Raw genomic sequence first — 26835 nt, 5'->3', positions numbered from 1 at the left:
ACAATACCAGAAGCTCACAAATCATCCATTCCTTTGTGTTTGTGTCTGTGTGGCCTATGGGCCCTGGTCAAAAGTAGTAAACTATAGTGGTTAAGGAGCCATTTGGGACGCAGTTGTTATTTTTTAATGCGGTACATCCATCTAATGACCTCCAAATGTTGGTCATCTGTGACTTGTCACCCAATGCATTATTTCTGGACTAAAGAACTGCTGCAATTTCAGAGGTTCTTCAAATCACTGCACAAGTGTGCTGGTCTGAAGCCAGTCAACACGTTTTAATTTTGGTTTGTAGCCATTGCAGCATTATTCAATTACTGGCCAGCCACTTACAATATATGATTGATGCAATGTATAGTTGAAGTCGGAAGTTTACATACACTTAGGTTGGAGTCAACCACTCCACACATTTCTTGTTAACAAACTATAGTTTTGGCAAGTCGGTTAGGACATCTACTTTGTGCATGACACAAGTATTTTTTTCCAACAATTGTTTACAGAGAGATTATTTCACTTATAATTCACTGTATCACCATTCCAGTGGTTCAGAAGCTCACATACTATGTATTTCACATATGTATTTCAAGGCCTACCTTCAAACTCAGTGCCTCTTTGCTTGACATTATGGGAAAATCAAAAGAAATCAGCCAAGACCTCAGAAAGAAAATTATAGACCTCCACAAGTCTGGTTCATCCTTGGGAGCAATTTCCAAACGTCTGAAGGTACCACGTTCATCTGTACAAACAATAGTAAGCAAGTATAAGTATAAGTATAAACACCATGGGACCACGCAGCCATCATACCGCTCAGGAAGGGGACGCGTTCTGTCTCCTAGAGATGAACGTACTTTGGTGCGAAAAGTGCAAATCAATCCCAGAACAACAGCAAAGGACCTTGTGAAGATGCTGGAGGACACAGGTACAAAAGTATCTATATCCACAGTAAAACGAGTCCTATATCGACATCACCTGAAAGGCCGCTCAGCAAGGAAGAAGCCACTGCTCCAAAACCACAATAATAAAGCCAGACTACAGTTTGCAACTGCACATGTGGACAAAGATCGTACTTTTTGGAGAAATGTCCTCTGGTCTGATGAAACAAAAATAGAACTGTTTGGCCATAATGACCATCAAACATAACGTTTGGAGGAAAAAAGGAGAAGCCGAAGAACCCCATTCCAACTCACTCTGCTCCAGGGGAGAGGTAGAGACAGCGCTGCATTTCCTATTACACTGTGACAAATACTCAGACCTAAGAGAATATTTCTTTCCCAAAATTATAATTCAATACAAAGAATTTGAAACTATAAAAGATGAAGAAAAAATCTCATATTTATTTGCTGAAAAGCCAAAATGTGCAGTTTTGGCGGCCAAATATGTGTCCTTCTGCCACAACCTAAGGGATAGCCAGTGAAAAGTGCAAAGTAATGTCAATAATATTTCCCATCTTGTTTTGTTTTGTCTTTCATACTACGTCATGTGTCTTCTCAGTCATGTTGACACTGGCTTTAATGTATTGTTGTTCTCATTAATATTGTTGTTGTAGTTGTTGTTAATGGTAATACCATGTCCATTAATACTATTATTATTGCTGTTGGTCCCACTATTTATTTATATATAAATATATATTTTATATAGAAATATATTTGTATTTTTCGATATGTATACTTTGACAATGTAAGTAATAATGAACTTGCCTTGTCAATAAAGTCAATTGAATTGAAAATTGAATTGAGAGAGAGAGAGAGAGAGAGAGAGAGAGAGAGAGAGAGAGAGAGAGAGAGAGAGGGCGGAGTGTAGTCAGCAGTGTTATTGCAATCTTCCTTCTTGTTCATCCCAGGGTTGGCCGACTACACGCGTGAAAAGGCTTTTTTCCCAACATGGAAACATTCTGCTGTAGGTCTATTCTGCTTGCATTCGAGAGACACTCGTTTTGGGATTAGGTAATGTTGTGCTCTGGCGCGCACAATCCATTGCGGTCAATTGCGGTCCTAGATCAATACGGATAGATTGACATGTGTGGGTTTAGTACATATCCTTTTGATGTTTGTTGTTCCACAGGATTTGGTAGAGCGAGAGAGATGGCTTCGCGATCCAGCCACTGGAATCGTCAGCAGCAGAGGTAGAGTGTCTCTTGCACTCGCCCAGCGGTCGATTTTGCTGTCTGTTGCACGATGAGCGTAGCTCTGCAAGATTTGCGGAACAACGTAAGTCTTGTAATAATTTGATCATCTTCTCAAACGTGATGCTACTCTTCTCATAATTTATCAGGAGACAGAGCTCCGTGGACTCGTATGTGATCGAACCCCATTGCAATCAATCACCATATTTATTTTATTGTGTTTCTTTACTGCTAAACCATTTCGCAGTCATGATTCGAATATGACTTGTTTATATTCTGCACATGTTGTAGGCTATGCGGACAATAATGCTCGAGCAGATTCCCGGGTAAGCTTTGGTCCTCCTCATATCCATCCTTAAAATACTGTGTTCGGCGCTCACTGCACGTGATGAAAATGGTGCACTTGCTCTCTCCATACAAACGTCGGTATCTTTTCATAATTTAGCAAAATACTTTCATAAGAGAAAGTGCAGCCTCAGACACTCATGCATAAATCCAGAAACACGTTTTTCCAGCATAGGCCTACATGTTATTACATGTAATAATTTGATTGTATTTATTTGAAGTTGTTAGAGAGAAGTTGCTTTGCCCAAGGCCCACACCAGTAAATATTCATAGAGAGGCTGAGGTTTTATTCATTGTCATCTCTTTAAGGGCCACACAGCCTATGGTTGAGTTGTACTGTGTTCTCTCTATCTCACTCCTGTGCTCTCTCGATCTCACTCGTGTGCATGGGCTTTAGTTTTGGCTCACACAGCTGTGGAGCTTAGGAGACACTCAGTTTGAACGCCAGTCGGCTACACTAGCACATAACAAATTTAGGCCTAACTTGTTTATTTTGAACTTCTCCATTTTGCTTTTTCATTTGTCCTCGGTTTTGAATATAATATATAGCCCTTTAATCTCACTAAAAGGCTTCCTTCAGGTCTTGTATTTTGTTGACTCGGTGTGCCTTGCCCACACACTGTTGCCTATGTTGGCTGAAGTAGGCATAAGGACATGATATGGAACTGGAGTAAAGCCATGTATTTTACTATGATAACCAACACACAGCTATTGACTGGTCACACGGGACAGGCATTTTTGTTTTGTTATGTTGAGATTCCAGTCCGACAGGCTGTACCTGTTGTTGCTATGGTTCTGTTGCATTGTGTCGTTGTCACCTAAATATTATGGGATGTAAAAATGCACAACAATGACCATCTGTTCGGTATTGGAACAGTATTATGATACCAAAGTGAGATGTGAAATGTCTGTTGTGAACAGATAAGTCTATCTGGTTACAATTTGGGCTGGATAGGTCTTGTGTGTGTGCGCGTGTTTATTTCTGTGTGTGTTTATTCATGTGTGTTTGTCTGTCAACCATCAAACTGAGAGCAGGTGAAGTAGGCCTACTGCATGGGCTCTGCTTCAGGCTTATGGCTCTGTCTGTAATGTAGGCCTACGGAGCTGGAAGAGCAGTGCCCAACCACTGCCCAATATGCCGTGAATCAATTAGTAGCCTGTAGTCCCCAGGGGCATTTCTGAATATCTTCATTATCTCTCTAATGAACATCATTAATAACGCAATCTGTGCACTGGGCCACAGTCAAGCAGGCTTTCGCCCGCTAGACACACTGTGCACTAACTCAACAAACTGTTAAAAGGCCTCTACTGTTCCCAGTACCTGTGTTAAGAAGACCAATGGTATTTACACTGCCTCAAAGGGCTGATCTCATCACACGTATGTAGGACATCAAAGCACCTCAGGTCTGTTCCGGATAGTAGCATGCAGATACATGCACATGTGTGTATGTCATGAAACACTTACTCGCACAGGCGTGAGTAACATAGTGTAACGACCCTGGGTTTATAAGCGCAGAAATCGACGTTGCCGCACGAGCATGCTTTTTTGATAGCGCGCCGGACCTCGGGCTCGAAGGTCGAGGGTTCGAGACCTGCTCCCAGCTGTTTCATTACATTGGTGTCAGAAGTGATCGGACCTTGCATCCACGACAGTGTGTGTGCTTGGCCGGTGAGCGCGTTCCTGTAAGACGTAGAGCCGCAAGCTATTTGAAAGGAGGGAGTAGTGTAACGACCCTGGGTTTATAAGCGCGGAAATCGACCCTGCCGCACGAGCATGCTTTTGCAGCACAGTCGATAGTGCGCCGGACCTCGGGCTCGAAGGTCAAGGGTTCGAGACCTGCTCCCTGCCTGTTTCATTACAATACTTTTATATACAGAGATCCATTTCCATATTTAGTCAACTTCTCTTTTGATTAACTGCCTTAATTTTGCTGGACCCCAGGAAGCAGCAGCTAATGGGGATCCATAATAAATACAAATACCCAAAGTGATTTACAGTGCAGACATACAATTTCATATTAGTGATCCCAGGGGGAATCACACCCGCAAGCCTGGCATTGCAAGCACCACGCTCTACCAATTGAGCCAAACAGGATTATTTCAAGGAAGCAGCAATGACGCACAGACATGCCGCCCTGAGGTGGTTGCTCGGTAACGGTAACACTTTACTTGAAGCGAACAGGAATAATGCGTTATCACTTGTTATAAGCATGTATGAGCATATATATAACTTATTATAAGGCATATGATGATAATAATATGTCTTAAATCAGGATCATTATGAGATGATGCTATACTATACATGCTATACATACTTACAATGTGTAGGAAATGCATCAAAAAGCATTAAAGTGACAATCCAGATTTCGAAAAGCAACAAAGCCTTCACCTCGCCACTTGTTTTGTTGAACAGCTGAGGGGGCTGGAGAAATGTAACCACTCTGAAATTCATAGACAGAGATATAGATGCAAGGACTGACCATCCATGTCATGAGATGAGCATTATATTTTTGTAACCATGTTTTTTAAGCAAAATGAATATGCATTTTTATACATTGGCATACGTCTCTGGGTGGCCTCAGTCTCAAGTAAAGTGTTAGCAGTTGCTTTGCTGTGACCAGTTGAGGGAGTGATGGGAAAGGCCAAACCTGAGTGACGGCTGGAGAAGGAGGCCCTTGAGTGACCTGAACCCGGGGTTTATCAGGGCTGGGTATCCTGTGTGTGCGTGTGTGTCCTGCCTTAGGGCGGTGGGGTGAGCCCCTTCCTGTCTGAAGCAAGACTCTCCATCTGTCCTAGCTCCATCGGCAGGGCTGGAGAGGTCAACGGTTATGTCCTAAATAGCACCCTATTTCCTACAAAGGGCTGTCCAAACATAGTGCAATACTGTATCTAAAGAAAAGTGTGCCATAATTTGAGATTTGACTAATTTATGAATAACCCTATGCAGGCTCATCATCATCAAGACATAAAACCCTCACCACTGTCATTTGTCACTAACTGTCATCCATTTTAGCCTGTGTATCCTAAATACATGGGATGCGGTCTGTGTTTCTTTTCCTTTGTCTACTGCTTTCTATTTAAATGCTCTCGGACATATTTTAAGTCCTCCCTCCTCTTCCTTCTACTTCCCTCTATTCCTCCATAACATCTCTCCTGGCAAATCTTTTTCTCTAACTCCTTGGTTGCTTGACAATGTTTCTCCCTCTCTCTCTCCCTCTGTTCCACCCCCCAACCCACCTACCCCCCCCCCCCCCCCTCTCTCTCTCTCTCTCTCTCTCACTCTCCCTCCCCTCTTTGTGTTTTTCCTGATCTCGTTGTTTCACAATTGTGCAGTGTATCACCTGAGAAAACAGAAGGAGAGGAGGGGTGGATAGGCATGAGGAGGTAGTTGTGGGTATGACCATATGAACTGACCTGGAAAAACTCTGGGGCCCAGTTATAACCTTAGGCCCCTGTAAGGTCACATGGTTAGGGAAAACTCAGGGCCCTATAGAAATGAGGTTAAGAAGTCATTTTTTGTGCCCTGGTCTACTGGATAACATCAGTGTCCTTTAGCACTTATCTGCCAGGGTCTGCATGGGATAGAATCCTCGTCCCTCCGCAACTTTGTCTCACAAATGTCTCCTCACTTCTCTGTCTACCTACACTACCCTGCCTGTGTAGACTTGCGGACTATGTATGTATGCATGTGTGTGTGTGTACCTGTGTGTGTGTGTGTGTGTGTATGTGTGTATGTGAGTGTGTGTTTGACACTTGGAGAATTAAACACGGTTATTGCTCTCATGGTAAAAGTACTCAATTTTTGTACTTGAGTAAAAGTAAAGATACCTTAATAGAAAATGATTCACGTACATTTTTAATAAATAAACTCACGGGACAATTTAATCTATTTAATATTTTTTATGGACAGACATGGGCACACTCAGACATGATTTACAAATGCAGTATTTGTGTTTCGTGAGTACGCCAGGTCAGAGGCAATAGGGATTACAACACGTTAAATTGATAGATTCATATTATTGGACCATAATTCTGTGGTGCCCGGGGATTCGAAATGTAACGAGTACTTTTGGATGTCAGGGAAAGTCTATGGGGGTAATAAGTCTATATTTTCTTTCGGAATTTAATGGAGTAAATAAAAATATATATATAAACTGTAAAGTATAATGCAGATACCCCCCAAAACTACTTAAGTAACACATGTCCTATTAAAGGAGCCACAAAGCGGGTATATCCTCGAAGCCTCTGTTATTTTCTGAAGAGACGGACATTGTCCTTTTTCTTATCCGGAATATTCTTATTTTGTCCCCCCCTCTGTCTTTCTTTCTCTCTTTCCTCCAGTCTTCTCTCCTTCCTCCCTGTCGTCTTCCCTCCTTCCTTTCGGTAGAGATAGAGAGAGAAGAGAGAGGGGTAAGCCTTGATGCCTAGATCAGTGACGTCATTCTCTCTCCCTGGGGAGGACTCTACTGTCTCCCTCCTTCTCCCCGTCTGCCCCTCCCTCTCTTTTACTCTCTCAATCTGCTGTTCTCTTTAATAGATGACGCACTGAAGGGGACGAGTAGGGGTCAGGGGAGGAGAGAAACAGGAGAGAGAGAGAGATTAAGAGAGAGAACGTGTAATTTCTTCAGTGTACACACACTAACAAACAGAGGAATGACATCTGTAATGTGTGTTTGTTGGACTGAGACAGAGAAAGCAAAGGGAAGAGATTTTTTGGTTTGTTTGTTTGAGCGTGTCTCTATGTGCGTGTGTATACGTGCATACGTGTGTGTGCATATGTACCCAATTCATCAGCCTTTTACAGATGCACATCAATTAAAGCAAGGTAAGCTTAGTGTTTCAACAACACTGGACTAATGTTGCTTATGTAAGATTTACATAACAGAGTTGCGGCAGCCTCCCCGGTTTTGTTTGTTGTGCTTGTTCATTTACAGCCCTCGCAGTGCGCTCTTGTGATGTGCGCTCAAGTGGCTAACTTCATTAGGGCAGCATTTTGTCGTCGGCAGAGAAGAGAATGTCCTTTCTGTGCGCGAGCAACAACAACAGTCATGCAGGCTCTGGCTAAAAGTAGTGCCCTATATAGGGAATAGCGTTCCATTTGGAACCTCTCTGTGGTGGCTGACTGTAACCAGGGAAGGGAAGGGGTCGAGGACGCCCTCTAGGGGTAGAGGTATGGAAGTGCATAATGACAGTGGTCACTGAACAGATGAATGGTTTGGTACACTTAGAAAAAAAGGATTCCAAAATGGTTCTTCGACTGTCCACATAGGAGAACCCTTTTTGGTTCCATGTATAACCCTTTTTGGTTTCATGTGGAACATTAAGAAAAGGTCTCTACATGGAACCGAAAAGGGTTATTCAAATAGTTATCCTATGGGGACAGCCGAAGAACCCTTTTAGGTTCTAGCTAGCACCTTTTTTTTTAAGAGTGTAGAGCTCCATGCATGAATGGGCATGTTGTTATTGTCAGTACAGATACCAAATCTAGGTTTAATACGTGCCACAAGTTGTAAAATGATTGCAAGAACAGGAAAGCTCTCTCTCTCTTCCTCTCTCTCACTCTCTCTCTCCCTCTCTCCCCCCCCCCCTCTCTCTCTCTCTCTCTCTCTCTCTCTCTCTCTCTCTCTCTCTCTCTACCTGTCAGTCTTTCTCACTTTGAGGAATGTGGCTTTCGTTCTCTTGGAATTGTCTGTCCTTTTTTATAATAATGCACACAGAAGCAAGCTTGCCAAAGAAAATGTACCCCCCTCCCTTTCCCCTCTATGGGGTAAAATTACCCATCCATTTTTCTCTGCTCCCATCCCCCACCTCCTTAGCAGATTCCCGCCTCTCTTCCTTCACCCTCTCTCCCTGTCTGTCTGTCTGGCTGTCTGTCTTTCATCCTCTCTCTCTCTCTGTCTCTCTCTCTCTCTTTTCTTCTCAACCCCCAGCTCATGCTGTTTGTCTGCTTTCTCTTACTCTGTAACTCGCCCTCTTTCACTCCCACTGCCTTCCTTTCACCCTCCCTCGCTCTTCAATTGCTTTGTGCTCAGTGTTTATAGTCCTTCACTAACTCTCCATAGAGGGAGAGAGTGAGAGACAAAGAAAGAAAGAAAGAAAGAAAGAAAGAAAGAAAGAAAGAAAGAAAGAAAGAAAGAAAGAAAGAAAGAAAGAAAGAAAGAAAGAAAGAAAGAAAGAAAGAAAGAAAGAAAGAGAGGGAGGGAGGGAGACAGAGAGAAGAATTGTAAGGACAAACTCTTGAATACTTTATTAAAGGTAAGTAAAGCGGAAATGTTCTCTTTTATCCCTCCATCTCTCTCCCCCTCTCTCTCTCTCTTTCTCTCTCTCTCTCTCTCTCTCCTTCCATCTCCCTACTTCTCTCCTATGATTGTTCTAACCTGAGAGAATAAGCTTATTGCCCATAAACCACCTTTTGACAGCTGTGCTGTGCCGGGGGTGTGTGTCAGGCTGTTGCTAAGGGCAATAAAAAAGTATGTGTGTGAATGTACCGGTGTCTCTGTGTGTGGGAGGGAGTTGTTGTGACTCTCTGGCTTGGGCTCATTTTCAGAGAGAAGAGAGAAAGGTCACGAATTGAAGAAAAGAAGAAAGGGAGATTGCTGAACCCTGACTTACGTTTCTGTGTCGCTAGTTACCAGCATTTGATGTGTGTGTGTGTGTGTGAGCAGGACTCTGCCCTCAAGTCCAGGATGCAGTGGGCTGATAGAGGGGTTTGAAATGGTAAAGGACATGGATCCTCATGCACACACACGCATGTGCGCACACACACACAGAGACACACACTACCATTTGAGGGTCCAGTGTGAGTGTCTGTGAAGGTCAAACACTGAAGTGGTGAGAGAGGGACAGGGAGTGTGTTAGCTCTGAGATGTAAGCAAAGAGAGGGCCGTTATTTACTTACTGCTTCTAAGGACAACATCGGCCCACAGCTGGCTAGATCGAAACGGCTTGTATTGAGCAATAGTCCTGATTCTCACGCTCAGAATATGTCTCTTTTGCCTGTGCGAAGCAGAATGTGAAATCTGACACCACTTGAAGCTGGGTTGTCCCTCCTACCATTTCATTCACTCTTCTGACTGTCCATCAACTCCTGGCTGATTCTTATGTCACAGCCACTAACAACACATATGCCTGGAATCCTAACATCGTAACTCAGCAGGAGAGAGGGGTTTCAGTGCTGTAGCACTGTCAGAGTTCGATTTATAGCCCATAATGTAAAATAATTCATAGATTTTAAACAAAAAATATTTTCTATTTGTCATAGACAGACAAGATTAATATGATTCGAAAGGGGAGTTCTTAACGAGTTCAGGAACTAGTTAGATCTCTGTGAGACGTTCACAGCGATGGGGCAGACGTTTTGATCGAGACCTTTTCTAACACTAAATATACATATATGTTTTTTTTATAGTTAATAGGAAGGTCAAATCTTATTGTTAGTCGTTTGAAAAAATCTAAGTAATTTGGAGCCTTATTCATACAGTTTTAAAATATTACGTATTTTTATATTTTTATCATATTTGTACTGTGTACTTGAGCTTGTGTCCTCAAAAGTGACTACACAATTTATAACTATTTTTACCAGAAAGGTGAGATTTGAACCTTTCTTGGAGTATGCAGCATTACTAGTTACTGTTTTTGGCCCTCATTTTCAATTACATTTAGTTACATTTAAGACTTGTGACAATTCTTATGGTTCCATTTTCCCAGGCAACTTGGCAAGTCACAGCTTTAGTATTTGAAAAAACTAGCGTTTGAACCCAGGTCTGGTTTGTGTGTGTTTGTGTGTGTGTGTGTGTGTGTCTTTACTGTGTATGTGCTTGAGAGTGATGCTGGCAATTATTTGTGTTTAGTGAGGACCTCGCCCATGTCTCATGACGTCTGTGTGTCTGAGCACCTTCACTCAGGGAAGATCAGGGTCCTGGAGTAAACTGCCCCCTTCCTCCCCTTCGCTCTATTGGTCCCTCTCTTTCCCCCCTTTCTGTCTGTTCCTCTCCCTTTTTTCTTTCTTTGCTTCTCTCCCTTATCGCTCTCCTTCTCTCTCTGTCCCCCCTCTTTCTCTCTTTCTGTCTGTCCCTCTCCCTTTCCCTCTCCCTCTTTATATGTCACCCTCTCTCCCTCTCTCCTCTCTCTGTCTCTCTCACTCAGTCCCTCACTAATTTTCTCTTGCTCAGTATTCTAGTCAGCAAGTCCTCCTTATCTCACCCAGTCACAGCAGGTTTTGTTTCCTTCGCTCTCTTTGCCTGTGTGTCAAAACACGAGTTTGTCAAAACATGTCTGTATGTATGTATGTTTACAATATGTGTGCATGTGCGTGAAAGTAAGTGTATAACATGATAACCGTATGTATGTGCCTGCGTGCATGCATGCGTGCCTGCATATGTGTGTGGGGGACTGTGGTGACCTCTGTGGCAATACGGTGCTGAGGTGAGGTGGGGGGTGAAGGGTGACTGTATTTCCAGCTCTTGGGGCAGAAGACTGGGCTGTGCCAGGGTGAACTCCACCAACGCCGCTTTCCTTCAAAAACACTCCACAGGAAACCACTTCAAACAATCACATTCCGCACAGTGAAAGTTACACACCACTCCTGCAGCTCGGGAAAACCTCTCCCTTCCCTTCGCCTCCCTCAGCATGTTTACTCTCTCAATTCAATTCAATTCAATTCAATTCAAGGGCTTTATTGGCATGGGAAACATGTGTTAACATTGCCAAAGCAAGTGAGGTAGATAATATATAAAGTGAATATATAAAGTGAAAAACAATCCAAATTAACAGTAAACATTACACATACAGAAGTTTCAAAACAATAAAGACATTACAAATGTCATATTATATATATACAGTGTTTTAACAATTAAGGGACACAAGATAAAATAAATAAGCATAAATATGGGATGTATTTACAATGGTGTTTGTTCTTCACTGGTTGCCCTTTTCTCGTGGCAACAGGTCACAAATCTTGCTGCTGTGATGGCACACTGTGGAATTTCATCCAGTAGATATGGGAGTTTTTCAAAATTGGATTTGTTTTCGAATTCTTTGTGGATCTGTGTAATCTGAGGGAAATATGTCTCTCTAATATGGTCATACATTGGGCAGGAGGTTAGGAAGTGCAGCTCAGTTTCCACCTCATTTTGTGGACAGTGAGCACATAGCCTGTCTTCTCTTGAGAGCCATGTCTGCCTACGGCGGCCTTTCTCAATAGCAAGGCTATGCTCACTGAGTCTGTACATAGTCAAAGCTTTCCTTAATTTTGGGTCAGTCACAGTGGTCAGGTATTCCGCCGCTGTGTACTCTCTGTGTAGGGCCAAATAGCATTCTAGTTTGCTCTGTTTTTTTGTTAATTCTTTCCAATGTGTCAAGTAATTATCTTTTTGTTTTCTCATGATTTGGTTGGGTCTAATTGTGCTGTTGTCCTGGGGCTCTCTTTCTTGCAGAATTCTGCGTGCAGAGTCTCAATTTGGTGTTTGTCCCATTTTGTGAAGTCTTGGTTGGTGAGCGGACCCCAGACCTCACAACCATAAAGGGCAATGGGCTCTATGACTGATTCAAGTATTTTTAGCCAAATCCTAATTGGTATGTTGAAATGTATGTTCCTTTTGATGGCATAGAATGCCCTTCTTGCCTTGTCTCTTAGATCGTTCACAGCTTTGTGGAAGTTACCTGTGGCGCTGATGTTTAGGCCAAGGTATATATAGTTTTTTGTGTGCTCTAGGGCAACAGTGTCTAGATGGAATTTGTATTTGTGGTCCTGGTGACTGGACCTTTTTTGGAACACCATTATTTTGGTCTTACTGAGATTTACTGTCAGGGCCCAGGTCTGACAGAATCTGTGCATAAGATCTAGGCGCTGCTGTAGGCCCTCCTTGGTTGGTGACAGAAGCACCAGATCATCAGCAAACAGCAGACATTTGACTTCGGATTCTAGCATGGGAAGGCCGGGTGCTGCAGACTTTTCTAGTGCCCGCGCCAATTCGTTGATATATATGTTGAAGAGGGTGGGGCTTAAGCTGCATCGCTGTCTAACCCCACGACCCTGTGTGAAGAAATGTGTGTGTTTTTTGCCAATTTTAACTGCACACTTGTTGTTTGTGTACATGGATTTTATAATGTCTTATGTTTACCCCCAACACCACTTTCCATCAGTTTGTATAGCAGACCCTCATGCCAAATTGAGCCGAAGGCTTTTTTGAAATCAACAAAGCATGAGAAGACTTTGCCTTTGTTTTGGTTTGTTTGGTTGTCAATTAGGGTGTGGAGGGTGAATACATGGTCTGTTGTACGGTAATGTGGTAAAAAGCCAATTTGACATTTGCTCAGTACATTGTTTTCATTGAGGAAATGTACGAGTCTGCTGTTAATGATAATGCAGAGGATTTTCCCAAGGTTACTGTTGACACATATTCCACTGTAGTTATTGGGGTCAAATTTGTCTCCACTTTTGTGGATTGGGGTGATCAGTCCTTGGTTCCAAATATTGGGGAAGATGCCAGAGCTAAGTATGATGTTAAAGAGTAGTTAGTTGGAATTTGTTGTCTGTATATTTGATCATTTCATTGAGGATACCATCAACACCACAGGCCTTTTTGGGTTGGAGGGTTTTTATTTTGTCCTGTAACTCATTCAATGTAATTGGAGAATCCAGTGGGTTCTGGTAGTCTTTAATAGTTGATTCTAAGATCTGTATTTGATCATGTATATGTTTTTGCTCTTTATTCTTTGTTATAGAGCCAAAAAGATTGGAGAAGTGGTTTACCCATACATAATAATTCTTCGTGTTGTTGTTTGTTTAGTGTTTTCCAATTTTCCCAGAAGTGGTTAGAGTCTATGGATTCTTCAATTGCATTGAGCTGATTTCTGACATGCTGTTCCTTCTTTTTCCGTAGTGTATTTCTGTATTGTTTTAGTGATTCACCATAGTGAAGGCGTAGACTCTGGTTTTCCGGGTCTCTATGTTTTTGGTTGGACAGGTTTCTCAATTTCTTTCTTAGATTTTTGCATTTTTCATCAAACCATTTGTCATTATTGTTCATTTTCTTCGGTTTTCTATTTGAGATTTTTAGATTTGATAGGGAAGCTGAGAGGTCAAATATACTGTTAAGACTTTCTACTGCCAAGTTTACACCTTCACTATTACAGTGGAACGTTTTACCCAGGAAATTGTCTAAAAGGGATTGAATTTGTTGTTGCCTAATAGTTTTTTGGTAGGTTTCCAAACTGCATTCCTTCCACCTATAGCATTTCTTAATGTTACTCAGTTCCTTTGACTTTGATGCCTCATGATTGAGTATTGCTCTGTTTAAGTAGACTGTGATTTTGCTGTGGTCATATAGGGGTGTCAGTGGGCTGGCTGTGAACGCTCTGAGAGACTCTGGGTTGAGGTCAGTGATAAAGTAGTCTACAGTACTACTGCCAAGAGATGAGCTATAGGTGTACCTACCATAGGAGTCCCCTCGAAGCCTACCGTTGACTATGTACATACCCAGTGTGCGACAGAGCTGCAGGAGTTGTGACCCATTTTTGTTGATTATGTTGTCATAGTTGTGCCTAGGGGGGCATATGTGGGAGGGAATGCTGTCACCTCCAGGCAGGTGTTTGTCCCCCTGTGTGCTGAGGGTGTCAGGTTCTTGTCCGGTTCTGGCATTTAGGTCGCCACAGACTAGTACATGTCCCTGGGCCTGGAAATGATTGATTTCCCCCTCCAGGATGGAGAAGCTGTCTTCATTAAAATATGGGGATTCTAGTGGGGGGATATAGGTAGCACACAGGAGGACATTTTTCTCTGTTAGGATAATTTCCTTTTGAATTACTAGCCAAATGTAGAATGTTCCTGTTTTGATTAATTTAATGGAGTGAGTTAGGTCTGCTCTATACCAAATTAGCATACCCCCTGAGTCCCTTCCCTGTTTCACACCTGGTAGTTTGGTGGATGGGACTACCAGCTCTCTGTAACCTAGTGGGCAACCTGTGGGTCCGTCTCCTCTATACCAGGTTTCTTGCAGGATGACAATGTCTGTATTACCGATTTCTTTGGTGAAGTCCGGGTTTCTGCTCTTTAGGCCAAAGGCAGATGACCTCAGGCCTTGGATATTCCAGGATGATATAGTGAAGGCTTTTTGTTCCATAGAGTGTCCAATGTTGTTGGTCGTGGTTTGGCCTCAGGCCAGTAAGTGTGAGCAGAGCCTGCATCTGGTACATGCCATTGGCTTGGGCAAGTGTGAGAGTGGGGGTTGGGACTGTTTGCCCGCTCACTACCTGGGCGTATGTGTGGCTTCCATGTTGAGGCCCTCTTTGCGGGGATGGGGTGCATGGGGTGGGCAGGAGTGGCATAGGTCTGATCTGAGGGGGCCTAAATGGTGTGTGGGCATGGTTGATGTGGGGGGGTGTTGATAGGTTGGGGTGGGGGTGTGGATGTGTCTGGGTGTACTGTGGTCTGGATGTAATTCCTCTTGGTGTGGGTCCTCTATGTGTAGGTCCAGGGGGGGTCCTGCAGGTCTGGGAGGGTGTCTCGCTGGTCAGGCTGGGGTGTCTATTGATCTGTTGCTCCTGTGTGAAGTGTTGAGGATATGTTTGAGAGCGATGTCCTTTAGAGTCCGGGCAAAGGTGGGCACTGCTGCCTTGTAGAGGTGGACCTGGTCATAGAGGCTGTTCAAGTCCAGGGTGGAGTGGTGGGCCAGGAAAACATTTGGTTTTGAGGCACAGTCACGGGAAATATTTGTGCCTGTGTGTATTATTATGTGGCTGGGTGAACCTAGTTGGTTCTCAGACAGAAGGTCGAGGGCGCGCTGGATGTTTGGACACCAGAGTTTAGACACACTGTGTTTGGGAAAAAGTTTTTTTTCTTCTATATATTTCCCATTTGAGTCCATAAGGAGTACAATCTGTGTCTTGTGTTTGTCCTCAGTGGGTGTGAGGGGGTTGTCAGAAGGGCTATCAGGGTGGCTGACAGGGGGGGGGTGCTCAGAGGGGGTGAGAGCCGCTGGGCTTGTGGTTCTTCATTTGTCTGTGATGTTGACTCTATGGTCAGGGTCTGGTGTGGATTGTTCTGCTGTGGTGTCGAGACTTTTGTCAGGTGCTGGGGTGGGCTGTTCTGCTGGCTTCTCTGTGGGGGTGGCCACCTCTCTAGTGGGTTGTTCTCTGTCACACGCCTTCCCCCTCAACCTCTCCTCCGTCCCCCTCACCCTCTCCTCCATCCACCTCAACCTCTCCTCCACCAGCAGTCTGATCCTCTCTTCTAATGCTCTGTTCTTCTCCTGATTCTGCTCTTTCTCCTGTTGAAGTTGTCTCACCACAGTCCAGAGTGCAGATATGTCTCTGTCCACCTCCAGCTCTCCGGGTCTGGTTAAGGGGGTGTTGTTGTGCTGGACTGTTGTCTGGGTCTGTGCTGACTGAAGTGTAATCACCTGCCTTTCCAGCTCCACCTGTCTTACCTCCAGCTGGGTGAATTTGTCCTTCATTTCAATGAGGGAGTGGTAATCTGTGCTGGGAGGTTGACTCTCCGCTGGGGGTTGCTCGTCTGTGGGGTTACATAATGAAGAGGTCTGGTCTGACCCGCTCGGGGTGGGGGTATCTTTATCAAGGGAGAGCTTCTCCTGCTGGGCTAATTCTTTGATTAGGTGAAAGTCCAGCTGAAACTGTTTGGGGTTACCCTGTACCATTACTGTTCCGGACTTATAGATATTTATATTACCTGACTCAGAGTCCTCGTTATCAAGTATCCTGAGTTTCCACCCCTCGTTAACCCCCCCTCTCTTAACAAAGGGGTAGTGTGCTAATATAGCACTGTGCCATGCCAGGGGATGGTTTGTGTGGAATATAAGGTTGCTGATGTTCCCATTTTTGTAATAGTCAGCAAAAAGTGTCTCTTGATTTTCCATAAGGAGCTTCATTTTGTAATCTTTTCTTGCCTTATCATTCTTTACATTCACAGGGTACTGTAATTTAATTACCTCTGAACAGCGGGTGGGAGCTTCTAAGGCCTCTCCATTTTGGTTGGGGTAGACTGTGTGACTCTCCTGCTCTCTCTCTCTCTCTCTCTCTCTCTCTCTCTCTCTCTCTCTCTCTCTCTCTCTCTCTCTCTCTCTCTCTCTCTCTCTCTCTCTCTCTCTCTCTCTCTCTCTCTCTCTCTCTCTCTCTCTCTCTCTCACTCACTCACTCACTCACTCACTCACTCACTCACACATGTAGCCATACACACAAATACGCAAACGTATACTCTCTGAATCCCATTTAGGTATACAGTGCATTCGGAATGTATTCGGACCCCTTGACCTTTTCCACATTTTGTTATGTTACAGCCTCATTTTAAAATGGATTAAAACGTTTTTTTCCCTCATCAATCTACACACAATACCCCATACTGACAAAGCAAAAAAATATTGTCCTTTATTTTTTTTGCAAATGTATAAGAAAAAACGCCGGAAATTTACATTAGTATTCAGACCCTTTACTTTGTTGAAGCCCTTTTGGCAGCGATTACAGACTCAAGTCTTTTTTGGACGCTAAAAGCTTGGCACACCTGTATTTGGGAGTTTCTCCCATTTATCTCTGCAGATCCTCTCAAGCTCTGTCAGGTTGGATGGGGAGTGTCGCTGTACAGCTATTTTCATGTCTCTCCAGAGATGTTAGACTTGTCCCGAAGCCACTCCTGCATTGTCTTGGCTGTGTGCTTCGGGTCATTGTCCTGTTGGAAGGTGAACCTTCACCCCAGTTTGAGGTCCTGAGATGGTTGTCCTTCGGGAAGGTTCTCCCATCTCAACAGAGGAACTCTGTCAGAGTGACCATCGGGTTCTTGGTCACCTCCCTGACCAAGGCCCTTCTCCCCTAATCGCTCAGTTTGGCCGGGCAACCAGCTCTAGGAAGAGTCTTGGTGGTTCCAAACTTCTTCCATTTAAGAATGATGGAGGCCACTATGTTCTTGGGGACCTTCAATGCTGCAGACATTTTTGGTACCCTTCCCCAGATCTGTGCCTTGAGACATTCCTGTCTCGAAGCTGTACGGACAATTCCTCCGACCTCATGGCTTGGTTTTTGATCTGACATGCACTGTCAACTGTGGTAGAATTTACCACAGGTGGACTCCAATCAAGTTGTATAAACACCTTAAGGATGATCAATGGAAACAGGATGCACCTGGTCTCAATATCTAGTCTCATAGCAAAGGGTGTGTATACTTATGTAAATAAAGTATATTTTTTTATTTTTCTTATTTCAATAAACCTGTTTTCGCTTGGTCATTATGGGGTATTGTGTGTAGATTGATAAGGAACTTTTTTTAAATTCCATTTTAGAATAAGGCTGTAACGTAAGAAGATGTGGGGAAAGTAAACGGGTCTGAATACTTTCCGAATGCACTGTAGGTGGAAGAACACCCTGTGGATTTAGCCCCAAGGAGTAGGCTTACTTGTGTGTGTGTGCGTGTGTCTGAACATTGTGTGTGTGTGTGTGTGTGTCTGTATATGCAAGTTGTTGCAAATACAGTCAGAAGTTTACATTAACCTTAGCCAAATACATTTAAACTCAGTTTTTCACAATTCCTGACCTTTAGTCCTAGTAAAAATTCCCTGACTTAGGTCACTTCATTTTAAGAATGTGACATGTCAGAATAATAGTAGAGAGAATTATTTATTTCAGCTTTTATTTCTTTCATAACATTCCCTGTGGATCAGAAGTTTACATACACTCAATTAGTATTTGGTAGCATTGCCTTTAAATTGTGTAACTTGGGTCAAACCTTTCGGGTAGCCTTCCACAAGCTTTCCACAGTAAGTTGGGTGAATTTTGGCCCATTCCTCCTGACAGAGCTGCTGTAACTGAGTCAGGTTTGTAGGCCTCCTCACTTTTTCAGTTCTGCCCACAAATTTTCTGTAGGATTGAGGTCAGGGCTTTGCGATGGCCATTTCAATGCCTTGACTTTGTTGTCCTTAAGCCATTTTGCCACAACTTTGAAAGTATGCTTGGGGTCATTGTCCATTTGGAAGACCCATTTGCGACCAAGCTTTAACTTCCTGACTGATGTTTCTTCAATATATCCACATAATTTTCCTTCCTCAAAATGATGCCATCTATTTTGTGAAGCTCACCAGTCCCTCCTGCAGCAATGCACCCCCACAGCATGATGCTGCCATCCCCGTGCTTCCCAGTTGGGATGTTGTTATTCGGCTTGCAAGCTCCCCCCTTATTCTTCCAAACTTAACGATGGCCATTATGGCCAAACAGTTCTATTTTTGTTTCATCAGACCAGAGGACATTTCTCCAAAAAGTACGATCTTTGTCCACATGTGCAGTTGCAAACCATAGTCTCGCTTTATTATCGTGGTTTTGGAGCAGTGGCTTCTTCCTTGCTGAGCGGCCTTTCAGGTTATGTCGATATAGGACTTGTTTTACTGTGGATATAGATACTTTTGTACCTGCTTCCTCCAGCATCTTCATGGGGTCCTTTGCTGTTGTTCTGGGATTGATTTGCACTTTAACACCAAAGTACGTTCATCTCTAGGAGACAGAACGCGTCTCCTTTCTGAGCAGTATGACGGTTGCGTGGTCCCATGGTGTTTATCCTTGTGTACTATTGTTTGTACAGATGAACGTGGTACCTTCAGGCATTTGGAAATTGCTCCCAAGGACGACCCAGGCTTGTGTAGGTCTACCATTTTCTTTCCGATGTCTTGGCTGATTTCCTTTGATTTTCCCATGATGTCAAGCACTGAGGCACTGAGTTTGAAGGTAGCCTTGAAATACATCCCCAGGTAGACCTCCAATTGACTCAAATTATGTCAATTAGCCTATCAGAAGCTTCTAAAGCCATCGAATTTTACAAGCTGTTTCAAGGCACAGTCAACTCAGGGTATGTAAACTTCTGACCCACTAGAATTGTGATACAGTGAATTATAAGTTAAATAATCTGTCTGTAAACAATTGTTGGAAAAATTACTTGTGTCATGCACAAAGTAGATGTCCTAATAGACTTGCCAAAACTATAGTTTGTTAACGAGACTTCCGACTTCAACTGTACTCCAACCCAGAGTCCTGCACTCCTGGGCTGGGTAACAGTGGAGGCTGCTGAGTAGAGGACGGCTCATAATAATGTCCGGAAAGGAGTAAATGGAATTATATCAAACATGTGTTTCAGCCATTATTATAAGCCATCTTCCCCTCAACAGCCTCCACTGTTACCCAGCCTAACTTCACATCACTGAGTTTCGGGTCTGTGTACTGGTTTCTCCTCATACAGTAGAGTAGAAATAATAGTAAGTTAGTTGAGCCTTGTCTGAGCCAGAATTGCCCGTTAGGGCATTATATACAACATTCATCTCAGGGATATTGTCATCAAATTTAACTGGAATTACAAAATATGATAAGCGTAAGGCATAAAATAACAATTATTGGCTTTTACAACTTAAATGTATTCTATACATACTGTACATTCCACTAGTAAGTAGCCAGAACGGTTAATAGGGCAGGAGCCTATCTCCTGTTTCTGTAGCGTGAGGTAGCTTCATATACAAGTATCCCCCTGGACAGGATGCTAGTCAACTATGTAGTTTCTCCACATACAGGGTTCGTCAAATGTTTAGAAACTGTTTACGTCTCATACAGAGTTCTGGGGTATTGTTTTGCAGGCGCTGTCCCACTGGCACCATTGCGGTCTCATTTCCAGTAAAGCAGCCCCACATGTTCAGCGTCATCCCCGTTCCTCTGACCCAACCTGAACACTCCAGCTGTTCCCACAACAGCCTTTGTGATTGGCGCTCCACAGCTGTTTTGGACCACCCGGTAGCCAATGAGACTGCCCTGGAGACGGCCCAGAACACATTGCTTTAATTTTTCATCAAGTGCCGGATGTCACGTGACCGGCTCTTCTGGTGGTTTCCGTGGCGACGGTGCGCCGGGGGGATCACAGTTGTTTGAATTTGAGTTCCACAGACAGGGCACATAATTTGACAGAAAGGAGGAGATGATCCTTTGTCATCATTAGCTTGTCTTTCACAGTAACAGACTGATTGATTCATATTTAGGCCTCATGAAGGGACTGCCTGTCCTCCTTGGTCATGAACCCATCTCCAGAAAGTAAATGATGGTGGTAATAATAATCACAAAACAACAGGATCACTATTCACTACAAATGGCTGTGGAGATTTACTGCATTGCTTTGTTTGTGGTTGCTTTCAAAATGGTAACCTCTATCCTACATAGTGCACTACTGTTGTAGGGCTCTGGGCTAAAGTAGTGCACTAAATAGGAAATAGGGTGTAATTTGGCACGAAGAATGGGTCTTATACCAGGCCACAGTTTAAGATCTTATAACAATATACCCACTACCTAGGCAACGAAGTGTGCTCAGTATCTATAGTTTGGGGTTTTGTTGATGACTCATAGGCTCTTACTGTGTAAGATGCCGTTTCTTTTGGAAGAGACTAAGGTTTACCAGGCATACTATGAATTAGGCCTCCCGAGTGGCGCAGCGGTCTAACATGCTGACCACACCACTCGTGTCGCAAAATACATGTACACATACGTGTTATTCAATCACTGCACCCACACTGCATGCGGGCGTCAGCGAGCGTCTGCGTGGCCAGGCGCTAAAATAGAAATTGGTTCTATTTGTGACACTCAACGCGCTGCAAGTTCGGTCTATTCCATCTCCTCATTGGTTTTCAGGACCATATACCCACGTGGGTGATTAAAAGACTGCATCACAGTCCTTGAGGCGTCACTACAGACCCAGGTTAGGTCCCAGACTGTGTCACAGCCCGCCATGATCGGGAGACGGTAACAGCATGAGGCAGCGCACAATTGGCCCTGCGTCGTCCGGGTTAGGGGAGGAGTTGGCCGGCCGGGATTTCCTTGTCTCATCACGCTCCAGCGACTTCTTGTGGCGTGCCGGGCTCCTGCAAGCTGACTTTGGTTGCCAGACAGTGTTTCCTCCGACACATTGGTGTGGCTGGCTTCTGGGTTAAGCAAGCAGTGCGTCTTGACAGGGTCGTGTTTCGGAGGACGCATGGCTCTTGGACCTTCGCCTCTCTCGAGTCCGTATCCAATTGAATGTCACGAAATTGGGGAGAAAAAGGGGTAAAAGTACAACAACAAAAATATTATAGTAATGCTATGAATAGAACTGACATGATTCCCTACTCTGTATGAATGCACAGCCTAGGACGATAGTCTGTTTTGTGGGGATGGCTTTAGAGAGGAGAGGAGAGGAGAGGAGAGGAGAGGAGAGGAGAGGAGAGGAGAGGAGAGGAGAGGAGAGGAGAGGAGATGAAAAGGAGTGAGGACACCAGACTCCAAAACCCACTGATAGCCTCGTCTTTAGAGGGCACTGCAGTAGACATAACAATCATTTGAGTTGCAAATTAAACAAAAGAAAAATCACAGCTGATCACATTCTACAAAGACCAACGTCTAGCGCCATGGCGGATGAGATAGCAAAAGCTCAGGTTGCCCAGCCCGGCGGTGATACAATCTTCGGCAAAATCATTCGCAAGGAGATTCCTGCAAAAATAGAGAGGAGAGGAGAGGAGAGGAGAGGGGAACATGGTCAATGGGTGTGATGTGGGTGGATGAAAGGAAGGTTTTGTAACCTATTAGAAAGGTCATACAGAGAGTACTTTGCGTGCAAGTGTGTGTGTAGATGTGTGAGTGCGTACGTGTGTCTCAGGGCATTTTCGTAAAAGTACTCTATAAGGAACCATTTCTTGATTCAGATGTACTATTTTGAGGATGTGGGTGTTGTCATGAAGAAAGAGAGAACCAGAACAAATATCATTCACCTACTCTGTATGTGTGTGTGTGTGTGTGTGTGTGTGTGTGTGTGTGTGTGTGTGTGTGTGTGTGTGCGTGTGCGTGTTAGGCCATTCACTGTAGAAAAAGGGATGCTAGTCTTTTTTTCTTATAGATCTGTAGTGTAGTGTTTTTTTTTACAGATGGCCATCCACAAAGCTCAGTGCCACACCATCCCATTTATCCCATCAGGTCAATCAATAGCCAATAGCAGATGGCTTTAATGGGTTGCCATTGTTTTTTCCTCTGTATTGTGGCCATTGCCTTGGTGCACACACATACACACCATTATCAATAGGCCATCATCGTCACGATAGAAACTTAGTTGGTTTCATTAGTAGCCTGAGCCGTTATCCTCATCCATCAGCTTACATCAAGAACACTAACCCAGTCTTATCTATAACCCAGTCTCTGTATCTTATCTATAGAGCACACACTCTCTCTGTGTCACACACACACATGCACATACTTGCACGCATGCACGCACGCACGTACGCACCACCAATTACGCACCACTAATACAATCTGTATTGCGGTTCCCCCTTTGTTAGTCATGTATTGGTTCCATCCAGCCACCCACAACACCAGCATCATACACATCATACGCTGAATCTCCTCCCTCCCATACAGCCTTCTGCTTTATGACTAACTTCTCTTCCCATCCCGTTCATTATTAACCTGGTGAGAACGGTCTGCTGGGAGGCAGGCTGTGGGAAGGGGATCCAGGGAGGAACATCATCAGGTGGGGACCAGAGTGAGAATAGCTACAGACAGCAAGTGTGTGTGTGTGACTGCTTCTGGTGAGGAACTGATGTTTTATGTATCTTTAAAACTAGTGTGCTCCCCTTAGTTTGTCTTGTCTTGTTATACACAGGTTTGGGATTTGTTGGTTTTGTTACGTGTGTTGTTTTTTAGAGGAGATTATTTAGAAGTGATGGGGCTCGCTGGTGACATCCAGAACAATGCAGAGGAAGATGCTAGTTGCATGTGTGTGTGTGTGTGTGTGTGTGTGTGTGTGTGTGTGTTAGAGAGAGAGATACAGAGAGAGAGAGAGAGAGAGAGGGGAGCATGTCTAAAGGACAAACTTACTAAGCAGAAGGTTTTCCTGTTGGTTGGTCGACATGTGACAGTACAATATGATTACAGTGCGAAGCTAACAGACATAAATGATCAAATACCCAGGAAAAGCTCTTCTGGAAAAAGAAAAATGTCTCCTAAAAAAATGACACAAGTGAGAGAAAGATAAAGAAAAAAGGGGATATGGCACATAATGTGTCAGGTGAATCAGTGTAATATCCCAGCAGGATACTAGTTGTATATGGACGTTTTGTTAACTTCCTTTTCTGGTTGTAATCTGGTTATCTGACCTGATAACATCCAAAATATTGTCTTTCACATGACTTCTTGATCTCTAAATGAAACAGACGTCTTAAGCTGGTTGCAGAGACCTAATTGGCTGTTATATAAACTCAGCAAAAAAAGAAACATCCCTTTTTCAGGACCCTGTCTTTCAAAGATGATTCGTAAAAATCCAAAATCCTTGCTTGTTCAATTAATCATAAAAAACAGTCGTTAAGACACTAACAGCTTACAGGCGGTAGGCAATTAAGGTCACAGTTATGAAAACTTAGGACACTCTTTCTACTGACTCTGAAAAACACCAAAGAAAGATGCCCAGGGGCCCCGCTCATCTGCGTGAACGTGCCTTAGGCATGCTGCAAGGAGGCATGAGGACTGCAGATGTGGCCAGAACAATAAATTGCAATGTCCGTACTGTGAGATGCCTAAGACAGCTCTACAGGGAGACAGGATGGGCTGCTGATCGTCCTCACAGTGGCGGACCACGTGTAACAACACCTGCACAGAATTGGTACATCCGAACATCACACCTGCGGGACAGGTGCAGGATGGCAACAAATGCCCGAGTTACACCAGGAACACACAATCCCTCCATCAGTGCTCAAACTGTCCGTAATAGGCTGAGAGAGGCTGGACTGAGGGCTTGTAGTCCTGTTGTAAGGCAGGTCCTCACCAGACATCACCAGCAACAACGTCACCTATGGGCACAAACCCACCATCACTGGACCAGACAGGACTGGCAAAAAGTGTTCTTCACTGACGAGTCGCGGTTTTGTCTCACCAGGGGTGATGGTCGGATTCGCGTTTATCATCGAAGGAATGAGCATTACACCGAGGCCTGTAGTCTGGAGCGGGATCGATTTGGAGGTGGAGGGTCGTCATGGTCTGGGGTGGTGTGTCACAGCATCATCAGACTGAGCTTGTTGTCATTACAAGCAATCTCAACGCTTTGCGTTACATGGAAGACATCCTCCTCCTCATGTGGTACCCTTCTTGCAGGCTCATCCTGACATGACCCTCCAGCATGACAATGCCACCAGCCACACTGCTCTTTCTGTGCAAGATTTCCTGTAAGACAGGAATGTCAGTGTTCTGCCATGGCCAGAGAAGAGCCCGGATCTCAATCCCATTGAGCACTTCTGGGACCTGTTGGATGGGAGGGTGAGGGCTAGGGCCATTCCCCCCAGAATGTCCTGGAACTTGCATGTGCCTTGGTGGAAGAGGGTAACATCTCACAGCAAGAACTGGCAAATCTGGTGCAGTCCATGAGGAGTTGTTGCACTGTAGTATTTAATGCAGCTTATGGCCACACCAGATACTGACTTTTGCTTTTGATCCCCCCCCCCCTTATTCAGGGACACATTATTCCATTTCTGTTAGTCACATGTCTGTGGAACTGTCAGTTTATGTCTCCGTTTTTGAATCTGGTTATGTTCATGCAAATATTTACACATAAAGTTTGCTGAAAATAAATGCAGTTGACAGTGAGAGGACGTTTCTTTTTTTGCGGAGTTTAGTTTATTTTCAACCAGAAAACTAGTTTACAACCAGAAAGTGTTGTCATAAATTTTTCCAGCTGGAATGATTCTTACACTTTCCAAACTGCCTTTTGAAGGGACACTTTGTGCTTATGTCAGTTGTGCCCTTTCTGAACCTTGTTCATGAGTAATGTTCTCATGGAGATAATGGCTCATTTACGACCCTTCCCACTTAGGTTCCATCTGTGATCTGTTCCTTTTAGATCCTAACATTTACCTTTAGAGAGAATGTTGTTTAGATGAGTTTGGAAGTTTATTGTTTGGAACGTCATCCCTGAGCTCGTCTTCCATACATGTGTCGTGTCTTTGGCTATGCCGGATTAAGTGATATGACATGCTATTCTATAAAATAATTTCTCCATTAATATTACCTGATTGAGCTAATCATGTAAATGTCATTAACTAGAGAGTCGGGCTCCACAAAATAATATTTATAGAGATGTTATCTTCCGAATAAACTCTTAAAGACCTAGTAATATTTTACATCAATAGCAGTCAATATTAATCGTCATCTTAATTCAGTCTCATTTGAAAGTTGTAAATTCTTGGTTATCTGCACGAACCCTGGCTAACAAGTTGAATCAGCAATACAAAATTGGGTTTAATTATTTATTTACTAAATACCTAACTAATCACACAGAATTACACATACACATAATTAAATCATAACTTGATTACAAATTACGTCAGATATGACAACTGGTTACACAAAAGAAAAGGGCTGGGTTTGAGTGAAAGAGCGGGAAGACTGAGGAACAAAGGGCGAAGCTGTGCTATCGTAAATACAGAATCTTATGCATTTTAAATTACCGCCCATTTGGAAAAGGAAAATGCAGTAAATATTTACTCTGAGCTGCGCTTCGGTAGGTTGGTGGTAAATGGAAGGCCGTGTTGCCCAACTGAGTCCTTTGAAGAATGTCTCTGTTGGTAAATTGCATACGTTGTAGTAACGTCGTTGTATGGTAGATGGGATACTCTGTCTGTTCCTTCCTAACCTGCTGTTGCTAACTCAACGGCTAGGAGGTATCACTTCTGTAGTGAATAAGAGTTCAAAGTTCATACCATTCGCAACCAAACCTCACGCTGATGTTGGCTTCGATCTGTAGTTATTATCTGAACCATTCTGACACTGGACCGTCGTCCTCACATCCTCGGAACAGGAGGTTATATTGTCGTCAAGGCTTTATATAGGAAGGGAGAGGAGGGCGTGTTTGAAAGGTTTTATAGCCCATGTCCCTTCACAGGGGCGGGCCTCTGAGCCCAACCTTATGAAAACCCAAATCTCACATTTTAGAAACTAAAATCACATTTCATCCCATCACGAATCATTTCATATTCAAACATTTATATTGAACAACAATTCCATGTGAATCCGATAACTCTGATGTGTAGATTTTCCACTGTAGAGTTTATGTCATCTTATCATTGATGAAAATGTCTCTGATGACAACCGAACTGACATCATATTCATTAAGTACCACCGCATATGTTCAATTCGTCGGATTACCAGAATATAGTTAATTTCCCCCCACCTTCTGATGTTCCCAGAATCTCTATGTTAACCAAGGGTTTTGGAAATGTAACATCAGTAGGGTAGATAGAGGAAAAAGGGGGGGAAGAGGTATTTATGACTGTCATAAACCTAACCCCAGGCCAACGTTATGACACATGTCATTCCAGCATGGGGGCATTCTTAGA

General features: G+C 43.7%; 1 protein-coding gene across 7 annotated transcripts in view; it reads left to right on the top strand.

Annotated features, from left to right (window-relative positions):
* The first annotated feature begins 1774 nt into the window (after nt 1–1774).
* The window catches only part of ece2b (endothelin converting enzyme 2b), an 80786-nt gene continuing 55725 nt past the window's right edge, over nt 1775–26835 (top strand). Inside the window, exons 1-2 of one of the 7 annotated variants that reach the window (XM_020503887.2) lie at nt 1775–1940; nt 2059–2204. In XM_020503887.2, coding sequence (XP_020359476.1) covers nt 2172–2204 — 33 coding nt within the window. In that variant the 5' untranslated portion in view covers nt 1775–1940; nt 2059–2171. Of the gene's footprint in view, nt 1941–2058; nt 2205–7080; nt 7290–8420; nt 8720–9011; nt 9182–20318; nt 20341–26835 lie in introns of those variants that run through there. The other 6 variants (XM_020503888.2, XM_020503891.2, XM_031790314.1 and 3 more) reach the window with 6 other exon arrangements.

The sequence above is a fragment of the Oncorhynchus kisutch genome, linkage group LG15, assembly GCF_002021735.2.
Source record: "Oncorhynchus kisutch isolate 150728-3 linkage group LG15, Okis_V2, whole genome shotgun sequence".
Taxonomy (NCBI): domain Eukaryota; kingdom Metazoa; phylum Chordata; class Actinopteri; order Salmoniformes; family Salmonidae; genus Oncorhynchus; species Oncorhynchus kisutch.
Note: the sequence above shows the minus strand (reverse complement) of the source record. Positions and strands in the feature narration are given on the sequence as shown.